At 35.2% G+C, this 12,125-nt stretch overlaps 1 protein-coding gene across 1 annotated transcript in view; it reads right to left on the bottom strand.

Annotated features, from left to right (window-relative positions):
• LOC149770967 (uncharacterized) overlaps positions 1-11,889 on the bottom strand; it is a gene marked incomplete at its 5' end in the record, with an annotated part of 82,360 nt that extends 70,471 nt beyond the window's left edge. The window contains 3 exons of the mRNA XM_089948927.1: positions 3,982-4,109; positions 4,303-4,383; positions 11,833-11,889. Of these exons, the coding sequence (XP_089805053.1) occupies positions 3,982-4,109; positions 4,303-4,383; positions 11,833-11,889 (266 nt within the window). The remainder of the gene's footprint in view (positions 1-3,981; positions 4,110-4,302; positions 4,384-11,832) is intronic.
• Positions 11,890-12,125: the final 236 nt, after the last annotated feature.

Here is a 12,125-nt window from a genome sequence, read left to right as displayed (position 1 = left end):
CTATTTAAAAATGGCGGAGTTCGAAGCAAGATGAGAATGAAGTGTCAAATTATGAATCATCAAAATATTTAGCAGTTGTGACCTAATACAGTTGCTTGAAAATGAGAGAAAACACCTGGAGAGGCATTTGAATGTGGGTGACAGTGATGACGATGAAGAGGACTTTGAGGTTTTAACCAGAGGAAGTGTGCACTCCACGTTTTTGTTCTGGACGAAACTTTAAGAACCAAAGGGATTTATTTCAGTTTTCTATGAGAGCTGGACCCACCTGAGTGTTAGATGGCTCAAGAAAAGATCTTTGATTGAGATGAAGTTTTTGAAAATACTGTCCATGTAACAAAGTAAATAAATAACTGCTTGTGCATTTTACCTGATGTATTACTTGTTTGCACCTTTATTTTAACAGTTATAATAGATAGTGAATTAGTCATACAATTTAACTTTTAACCTTTATTTTGATACCTAATCCAGCCAGATATCTTTAAAATTGGTAAAGGTATGTTATTTCAAAATCCACAAGTCATTTTGCTTTTCAACTCCACAGTTACTTAAGTGTTTATGGTTCTATGCCTGCCAAGTTTTTTATACTTAAAGTTCATAAAGCCATGACACAATGTAGTCAAATATGTATGAGCAACTGATATAAATTAAAAACTTAACAAAAGTCATTTTAGTGTGAAATACTGATCAGCTGTATGTGTCTATGATCAATAATACCAGAAAAATTTATTTAAATGCAAATCTTAACCAAAATCACTTTAGTGTGAAACGTAGACAAGACATAAACACATACTTAGTAACATGACTCTGAGGCAAATAATGCTTGAGATGATGACACAAATACGGTCACTGAAGTGTGCAATATAGGTCACTTAAGTGACTAAAGTTTGAAACAATGTCTATATTTATCTACTCAACAGGAAGACTTGCGGCCAATAATGGTGAATACTGACCTAAATGCAAAACTTAATTTACTTACTAAAGCATGAAATAAAGATCACAATCACCTAATTTTGCTAAGATGACACAAACACATCTTTCATTATACCAAGCTGCATGATCCTGTGAACAATAATTCCTGATAAACTTATGCAAACTCAAACTTTCAAGGAAGTAAAATTATGTGACCTAATTCTGGGAGGTTATGTCGTAAAGACCGATGCATCCAAAGATAAAGCTGCATGACTCAGCAGCAAAAGATGCCTGAGAAATTGATCAAAATGCATAACTTATCCCAAGCTATTGGAGCATGAAAATTAAGTCAGTGGCCTATTTGTGGTTAATTGGTACTCTCCATATCTACAAAGAAGCATGGCTTCAAATGCCCAAGAAAACTAACAAAAAAGCATGAAAATTATGTCAGTGACCTATTTTTGGTTGATATGTCTGGTACTCACCATAACCACATCTACAAAGGTTCTGGGACTTACTATGCCTGATAAACTAAAACAAACTCAAAACCTCATGAATATGTGACACACTGACAGCTGAATTGATAGACTTAGGAAAGGATGTACAAGGGTAACACTATATGCCACTGCACATTCATTGTGGAGAACAAAACAAATTTACAGTTTGTAATTATCAATGTTCATACAATTATTTGCTCATTGTTATTTGTGCTTTCCTGTTTATACATTTATCTCTGCTGCTACAGTTAACAGTGTCTGTATCATAGCATAAGTATCAATTCCAATGCAAACTTTTGCCTGAGATCATTGGATAAGTGCCAAATTGAAAAAAATCAACCAAAGTTGATGGCATTTGAAAATTAGGTCTAGTGACATATTTTAGTTGATGTGTGGTATTCACCAAAACACATCTGCATAAGATTTTGCAGAACATTTGAGACTTACAATGCCTGAGAAGCTAACATGAACACAAAACTTAACCAAGGTGTAATGCTGGCGTTCATATATCTGGTTGTCTGGACAGATAATAAGGATGCATGAATATACAGATTGCTTTACAGACAACGCTAACACTGTATGCCCCTTACACATTTGTGGCAGGACATAACAAATATATAGGTACTCGAGTATTATGAATTTATCTCTACATTCTTCCCTCAAGGGGCAAATAAATGTTTTACATATTCTTAAATAACATTTCCATATCTGATCATAAACATTCCTTTATTCCTACATAATCACAAAAATGCAGAAACAGCAATTGTTTTCTAGTAAAATGTTTCTTGGATAATACATAGCATGTCATAATACTGTAGGAGAACTAATACTACCTCGTAAATCCAGCCCTCCTAGGTTAAAACTTTTCAGCTATAAGTTAAATATTATCTGCTGCCTTGGGGGGCAGTTAGAGTTATCTCCCCTTGATACTAGGATTAACACCAATTATGATTGGGTAAATATTGTTCCTCACATGAGAGATTTTCCACCACTTGTGAGAACTGTTTTTTCCTGCAGGTCAATCTTAAAAAGATCCAGATGTGCAGGTTCAGTAACTATGGGCTGGGATGAAACACCCGCTACCATGGTTACTTAAGCAGAAGGAATATCTTGATTCCTGGTGATTCTGTTTTGAGATTGATGAGGTTGATCCAAGGAAGTGCTCAGTGGCACTATGCAGGCTACACTGATCCATGGACTCCTGTATATACGGGACATAATACAAAAGTGCCTAGAAGCACTGTGTGGGTTAGACTGCTACATAAATGGTTTTATGGGTATTGAGGCAATAAACTGGGTATCATCATATCTAGGAAGTGCATATTGGGCACTATGCAAATCGTGGAACTGGGCAAGTTCGTTTTCTTGGCGGCTGATACTGTATGATCAATTGTGGTCATGTCCATTGCATCCAGTAGTGAAAGAACATGGCCATCTTGACTGGTATGCCATTGTTCATTCAAGAGGCTGGGTTGGGGTATAGGATATTAATCCACACTTTATGAACTTAGTGTTTCTGCCAACACTATGATAACTACCTGTCAAAGGGTGCATGTGGCCTGTACAGGTAGAGAATTAGAGTGTCACTATTAATACTTACAAAGTGGATGCTAAATAATCATTTTTTGTAACAAGTTACCAGAACAAAGGCCAATTTTTTGAAGCATCTATTATAGTATCTACCAGGACGAAGTGGAGGCCATAAGTAAAAACTTGCCTGTACATATCCATCCAAAACCTGTACATAAAAAAGGCAATGAAGTGTCATTACTGATACTTACAACAACCATTGTTTGACAACATTACCTGTAGGAAAGGTCTAATAGAGTTCTATATAGGCAAAAAAACAGTTCTATACAGGTAAAAAACAGTAAAACGTCACAAATGTAGCTATGAAGAAAACACTAAGACATGGTAATATAAAAAACTTACCTTTATTTATACTGAGGTAGCAGAAATTATACAACAATATTAAATAAGCTTTATATATCACACACCAGACCTGAATTTATTAATATGGTTATGGCAATGTGAGGAAACACCATCATGACCTATGCATAAGTGTGTGAAGACAGCAAAGTGATAAAACTAAAAAGCTAGAAACTTTGTCTTCGATAAGAGAACATAAAAGTTGTAAATTTGTAGATGGAGTATACTTCTCTTCGAAGATGAAAGTCATCCTAATTGTTTTGAGGTAGAAAAATTCCAAACTGCTTGTATGGATTTTGCGAGGCCTCTCTGCAGAGAGTGTGCTACTCGGCACAAGCAGCTGAAGTAGTAACTGACAATTTCACATGATTTACCACCAATCCTGACAAGGGGAGATTACTCTAACTGCCATCTAGCTGAGCAGATACCTTTTAGCTTTTCAGCTAAAAAGTTTAAATCTGGCAGGGCTGGATTTGTTAGGTTGTAGTAGTTCTCCTAAAGTATTATGATTTGTTGATGTATTTGAGCAAGAAGTCAAAGTCTGTCACATACAATGTTATCATTTTCATGTTAGATGAAGTCTCTGATGAAACAAGAGCTTGCACATTTTATACTGAGCATGGCCAATATTCCATATACCAACCTACTGCCAGCTTCAGCTTGGAATTTTTCTGACAAACTGTCTCTGGTGTCTTTGAGCCAGTCTAAGAGAGATGAAGAAGCACCAGACAAAAAGAATAAGTCTTGCAGATATGGTGGAGAATGAATCACCTGTAAGAGATTAAACCTTATTAAAGTATATATTGAAGTGAGTTCATATTTTCTGCTGCATGATGCAATCATTAAAGAAAATTTAACATAGACTCTAAAAATTATTTAATTATTTTTGCAATTATTCTGCAATAAAACTAATGACATAAATTAAGCAAGTCAAATGGAGCATATTTGCCTTTTACACACACACCTGACCACTGTGAACCAAGGGAGAAAACTCAGTCACCTTCACACAGCTCCTCATGCAGCTGTAAAGTCTAATCTTTGGAGCCTGAAAGGTAACATGAAATAATATAAAGGTTAATTAACCATGAATATAAGGTATTAGGAAATTCTGAAGCAGTTTTCTTTTCTAACCTCTCTATTTAATTTTATTTAAAATGTTGACATTGAATCAATTATTTAATGTTGTCTATGAGAAATGTTTTGTTCAAGCAAGTATTGATGGGTGCAAGATAGAGAAAAATGTTTGCTCCTATAAATCAAGCAAAACTTTGAGTGAGCCTAATTATTATGAAGCCATTGAATGATATGGCTAGGTGACTAGTTGTCTTCAACTAATTACTTGCATTACTGACGCTCCCAGCTTGTAGCAATTGCCCTTACTTTATAATAATAATAATAATAATAATAATAATAATGAGGACTTTGTATAGCACCTAATCTTCAGAAACTCTAAGCGTTTTACAACATTAGACAAACCTAAAACATAAAAAACACATATAATGATATGATTACAAAAACAAATACCATGAAATTAGAAAACAAAAAACATGCTGAAAATATTCAAAGTAGGAAACATTTTTAGGTTTTTAAGTTTGTTCTTACAGTAAAATAAGTGAGTTTTAAGAGCACTCTTGAATGGGATCACTAAGTCTGTGTGTCTAAGTTCAGTGGGCAATTCATTCCAAGTTGCTGGGCCCTGGTATGCAAAAGAACGTTGTCCATATGACTTCGTTTTCATAGTGGGAATAATGAGTATACGATTGTCAGAAGAGGAGCGTAAGTATCTTGCTGGTGTGTATACATGGGTGAGGTCAGATAGGTATGTTGGACTGGAGTCCGTCAGTGAAACGTAGCACAGAGAACAAATTTTGTGTTTGATTCAGGATCGAACGGATAACCAGTGTAGGGTACAGAGCAGCAGGGAGGTGTGCTCTGAAAGTGGTACTCTAAGTATGACCCGAGCAGCTGTGTTTTGAACTTTTTGAAGTTTCTGGAGTAGATATTGAGATGAACCAGACAGAATTGAGTTACAGTAGTCCAGTCTTGAAAGTACTAATGAACACACAAGTGTTTTAGTGGCATCAACTGAAAGATATTTGCGAATGGAGCTGATGTGTATCAGCTCAAGATATGCAGCCTTGCATATGTTCATGACATGTTGGTGCAATGTGAGAGTACTATCCAGAGTAACACCTAGGTTTCGTACTGATTGTGTGAATTTAATGTTGGTGTTGCTGATATTTATTGTTTGAGGTAAAGGATGTGAATGAGAAAGTATTTGTGTTGTGATCAGAATGGCCTCAGTTTTACCATCATTCATCTGCAGCTTGTTACATGTCATCCATGATTTCACATCAGAAATGCACCTCTCTACACCTTGGATGGTAGCATCAACTTCATTTGGGTGACTAGATTTGTATATTTGGGTGTCATTAGTGTACAGTTGGTGAGACGCTGGATGATAATCTATGACACTTGAGAGCGGCTGAGTGTACAGAATGAAGAGAACAGGTCCAAGAACAGACCCCTGTGGAACACCACAACATAGATTAACTGGGCTGGAGTGTATTCCATTTGAAGATACAAGTTGTGTCCTGTTGACCAAGTAGGACTTGAACCACAGTAAGGCTGTATCATGAATGCCAAATACATGCTGGAGATGGTGAAGTAATATATCATGGTCTATTGTGTCAAATGCTGCAGACAAACACAAGGAGGGTGAGGACTGTAATCTTTCCACTATCCAAAGCAGAGAGAATGTCATTAACTACTTTTAGAAGAGTAGTTTCAGTACTATGGCAAGGGTGATACGCAGATTGCACAATGCTAAAAAAGACTGTTTGAATTCAGATGAGATACAAGCTGGGATAGAACAACCATTTCTAAGATTTTTTTATTTGAATAGGAGATTAGAAACTGGGTGGTAGTTCTTTAAATCGTTATGGTTTAGTGTTGGTTTCTTCAGCACAGGCTTTACAATGGCAGTTTTGAAAAATGATGGGGATTCCCTGGATGAGAGAGAGGTATTAATAACATCAGTTAGTGAAGGTAATACTGGATTTAAACACTCAAGCAGCAGTGATGTTGGAACTGGATCAAGTTTCACATGACTTTGGTGCACTCTTCGTCATGATTGTATGTACGAAATCCATAGAGACAGGTTCAAATGCTGCTAATGGTTGCCGCTCAAATTCTGTATCCCAACTTTATGGTGACGACAAGTCTATTGAAATTTTGTTGTCAAGCTTATCTCTAATGGTTTGTACTTTGTCATGGAAAAAATCTGCAAACAGGTCCGGATGGTAGACTGGAGAGAAGGTAGTTGGAAGTGGTGTATATTTGCTCCTTGACATTAGCTTGTTAGGAATGTTGAAGAGCTCTTTGCAGCTGGAACTTTCCATGATCTTAGTACTGTAGTGGGCTGATTTTGCTGCATGGACTATATTTGTGACATTCTTCTTAGCGGCTTCATAGATCTGCTTATGAATAGTGAGTCTGGTGGAAAGCCAAAGCCTTCCAGCTTTACAGCTGTCTCTTTTAGCAGTGTGAAGCTGGTCCCTAACACTGCTATACCATGAAGAACACTTTTGAATTGATACTCTGCACTTGGTAGTTGGGGCATGCTTGTCTAGCAATTAACGCAGGCAGTTATCTAGTTGTTCTGCTGTAGGAGGTAAGCAAGTTGTTAGGTTTGCTTGGCTGTCATGCATTAGCTTGGTTTTATTTATCATACAGAGGATTCTCTTAGTAGCAGATAAAGGTGGAGGGTTAGGGACTGATATGTCAAGATGGCATATAATGCAGAGGTGATCTGATGCAAGTTTGTGGGATACCAGGGAGGACCATATGACTTTATGAGTCAAAACACCCTATAAAACCATCTGAATCTCGAGTTACTTCCTATATGCTGAAGGGAAGGTCCCACAAATCTGGAAAGATAGTGCCTGTGCAGTATGTCATCACTATCTTCTTTGCTTGATAGGAATAGTCAAGATCCATCTCTTTTCATTTTCAGAGTGTAACTGAATAATCTCTTATGAGTCCTGACTGAGTCATGTAGATGGTCTTCTGAGTATTGACTGAGCTGTGTCAATGGTCTTCTGAGTCCTGACTAAGTTGTGAAGATGGTTTTCTGAGTCCTTACTGAGTTGTGAAGATGATCTTCTGAGTCCTTACTGAGTTGTGAAGATGGTCTTCTGAGTCCTGACTGAGTTGTGAAGATGGTCTTCTGAGTCCTGACTGAGTTGTGTCGATGGTCTTCTAAGTCCTAAGTCGTGTAGATGGTCTTCTGAGTCCTTACTGAGTCATGTAGATGGTCTTCTGAGTCCTGACTGGGTTGTGAAGATGGTCTTCTGAGTCTTGACTGAGTCGTGTAGATGCCATTGAGATGCAAAGTCCAGTGAAGGGAGCGGCTGTAAGATGTAGCATTGGTTGCCCAAGAGAATAAGCCCATTCCTGGCAATGAAAACTGGGGTTGTTATGAAAGAAACCAAACGTACCATTTTCTACAACTCACAGGTGCTATCTTTTGGATATTACTACTACCAAATAAAAAATTTCTTTAACATAAGCTCTGCCACATTTTCACTTTCTTGAAGCAGTGTATTTTAATGACTACTATGTCATATATACTGTTACATAATCATTGCCATAGTCTGCTTATTCAGGCAGAGGCATTTTAACCAAATGAATCTTTATTTCATTCTTTTATTCTTATTTATATTTATTCAGTTTATCTTAAATTTAGTATAGGACTTTACCGTTTTGCATACAATTTTGCTGCTATGATCCCACAGGGCTAAATTGTTTTGGAAAGAAACGAAAATTGCACTCTACTTTTACATTGTCTGTATTTTAATTAGGCTCCATATTCTGCCTCTTCTAAATTTCGAAATATTGATGAAAGGGATGTTGACCAATTATTTTTGTCCATCCAGCATGTACATTAGACTCATGTATAATACCATTTTCGAGTTCAAAATCACTCAGTGGTATCTCCATTAACACTTTCCCCAGCTCCAATAATCTGATATACTTCATAACTTTAAAAATCACTGTCATCCTATCATCAGATAGTATTTGCTGAATGAAATAATCATCTGAAGATGAACAATGCTGACAGAAGTCATTTTGGGTTTTCTAGGTGGTCAGTATTTTAAACAGATTTGTAAAACTTCCTTGAAGCTAGGTTCAAATTATGACATAACGCTTGTTCCAGGGCCCAATTTGTCAGTCAAATTTAATTTAATATCAAGATGAAGAACCCAAAAGTGTAAACAGTTGCCTACCTGAAAAAGACAGATGTCGCAACAAGCACAATGATATGTCTACTGGCTTATTTGTGTGGCAACAGGCACTTTAAGGGTGAAAGGTTAACTAAAATTTCTATACTGTGTAATAAGAAAATGTACTGAATTGGTTTGTAAGTACAACTGACCACTGTGCTTGTAATTAGGATGATTCTGACTGAATCGTGGCATGTCAAATTTAAAAATATGAGGTGATAAATATTTCTCAGCAATGAAAGTGGAGCAAGGCAAAGTGAGAAAACTGGCATAATATTTCCCTAAAGTGAGTCAACTCTAATAATTTACTCCAGCCATGAAAGGCACAAGTGAATTTGCGAGGCCTTCATAAAAAGTGTGCACATCAGCACAAGCAGAGAAGTATCTGATAACTAAAGTGCTTGAGGCACAATATTTCTATACCCAGGGGGAGACTACTTTTATTCAACTTTCAAAGAAGCTGACATTTTAGCACAAAGGCTTTTAACGATGCAAAGATGTTAGTAACATTTTTTTTTAATGCTTGGGAGGATTTGGCTTGTGAGGTAGTAAATATACTCAGAACATATGATGATGAGGTATACATATACTTAGTAACAGATGTTTCTTTGCAAGCTTTGGCCAAAAGCAGGGTGTGCACTTATCAAGGATAACTCCATGTATTACACCAATCATGGTATCTCTATTCTGTGAGGAGATATCAACTCAGATTTGACTGTTAATCTGACACTGAAATGTCATGTCAATTTAATTCAATTCATTCACTGATATTTAAAATGTAGTTCTTCATACTTTATATGAATGGGACAGAACTTAAATAATCCTTGGTGATTCCAATATCAAATCATTTGACAATATTTAAAATTTTCTATAAACACTTATTGTATCATCACACACATACACACATTTATAATTTTTAAAAAATGTGTTAAATATTCAGAACTATATATTAAACAAATTTGTTTAAGCAACAGAAACAATCTAGTCTGAGATCTTTAGGATCATAAAAAGATGCACTGGAATACATTATGCCTATGAAATTGGCTCCCAATTTCAGAAATACAGCTAGCAAAACTTCAATTATCCAACACCAATAACGCGAGTCTACAATTTATCAAACTCTTGATTCTCCAAATACTATATGAATGGTCTGCTGGAATGAATCATGGTGCAAATCAATTTCTGATGCATGAACACAATCTATTACCTTCCTTGTACACTTGTGATGAATATTATGCATCGTTATGTTACTCCCAATCCTCAAATGCCTGAACTTGTGTCTTGCTGGTACTGTTCCCACATAGAGCCTTAAAAGAAAACTTGTATGCAAGATTTGTTGTCTATATTGCATACCAAATAAACTATACTGGGTCGACTTTTATATAATTTTATTGTTCTATTCATATATCAATTAGAATTTTAGAATAAAAGAGTTTTTAAGTCTGGATAAGGCCAACAATGATCAGGCATGACTGTGTAGTGTATTTTCTGAAAAATTATTTTGGCATCAGGGAAATGAAACAAAAGGTCAGTGCTACATGGGTTAAATAATGCTTAATAAACAAGAGTTTCTCAAATTTTAAAAGCTTATGTTACAAAGAGATCTGAGTCATTGCCAAACAATAAAAGTCATTGCCAAACAATGAAAATATGTTACAAAAAGATCTGAATCATTGCCAAACAATGTAAATATATTATAAAGAGATCTTAGTCATTGCCAAACAATATTAATCATATTACAAAGAGATCTGAGTCACTGCCAAACAACCAAAATCATATTACAAAGAGATGGTTCATTGCCAAACAATGTAAATATATTACAAAAAGATCTAAGTCATTGCCAAACAATGTAAATCACATTATAAAGAGATCCGAGTCATTGCCAATCAATGTAAATATATAAGAAAAAGATCTGAGTCATTGCCAAACAATGTAAATATACTACAAAGAGATCTGAGTCACCGCCTAACAATGTAAATATATTATAAAGAGATCTGAGGCATTGCCAAGCAATGTAAATCATATAAAAAAAGATTTGAATCATTGCCAAACAATGAAAACATGTTATAAAAAGATCTGAGTCATCGCAAAACAATGTAAATCAGATTACAAAAAGATCTGAGCCATTGCCAAACAATGTAAATATATTACAAAGAGATCAGAGTCATTGCCAAACAATGTAAATATATTACAAAGAGATCAGTCATTGCCAAACAATGTAAATATATTACAAAGATATCTGAGTCATTGCCAAACAATGTAAATATATAAGAAACATATCTTAGTCATTGCCAAACAATGTAAATCATATTACAAAAAAGATCTGAGTTATTGCCAAATAATGTAAATATATTACAAAGAGATCTGAGTTATTGCCAAACAATGTTAAGATATTACAAAGAAATCTAAGTCATTGCCACACAATGTAAATATATCACAAAGATATCTGAGTCATTGCCAAGCAATGTAAATATATAAGAAAAAGATCTGAGTCATTGCCAAACAATGTAAATCATATTACAAAAATATCTGAGTCATTGCCAAACAATGTAAATAATATTACAAAGAAATCTGAGTCATTGCCAAACAATGTAAATATATGACAAAGAGACCTGAATCATTGCCAAACATTGTAAATATATGACAAAGAGATCTGAGTTATTGCCAAACAACATAAATCATATTACAAAAAGATCTGAGTCATTACCAAACAATGTAAATATATGAATAAAAGATCTGAGTCATTGCCAAACAATGTAAATCATATTACAAAGAGATCTGAGTCATTGCCAAACAATGTAAATCATATTGCAAAGAGATCTGAGTCATTGCCAAACAACGTAAATGTATTACAAAAAGATCTGAGTTATTGCCAAACAATGTTAAGATATTACAAAGAGATCTGAGTCATTGCCAAACAATGGAAATATATTACAAAGAGATCTGAGTCATTGCCAAACAATGTAAATATATTGCAAAAAGATCTGAGTCATTGCAAAACAATGTAATCATATTTCAGAAGCATTTTGCCCAACATTGAGTCACTGCCAAGCAAAGTAAATATATAATATTTCAAAAATTCTTTGCCAACCACAGTAAGTCATCATGGAGGTTTGACCCACACTTCAGTGCATACATTAGTACAACTTGCTGCATTATCAAATGTGGGTGTGTCTATACCGCGCCGATACCTATGTCAATTACCTTACTCTGTTATCTAGTTCAAAGATTCCGACAGCTCTGTCAACAATCTCTGTAACTTTTCCCTGGAAAGAAATAAAGATAAAATGTTCCTCTAAGTAAGACTACTTCTGGATCAGATTTATTACTTGTTGATTCCATGTTCAAATATGCCACTGGCCTTAGACTCAGAGGAAAGCAAACTGTGTCTAACCAATTTTATTACATGCAAAACTGCACAGATAATTCAGTATTTACTAATGTTTTGCATCTTAGTGTTAATTGTTCTCCACACATGTTATACAGCCATAATCTATTGGCA

Source organism: Sinohyriopsis cumingii, unplaced genomic scaffold (genome assembly GCF_028554795.1).
Source record: "Sinohyriopsis cumingii isolate HCF-2022 unplaced genomic scaffold, ASM2855479v2 utg002171l, whole genome shotgun sequence".
Taxonomy (NCBI): Eukaryota; Metazoa; Mollusca; class Bivalvia; order Unionida; family Unionidae; genus Sinohyriopsis; species Sinohyriopsis cumingii.
This window is presented reverse-complemented; position numbering and strand designations above follow the sequence as displayed.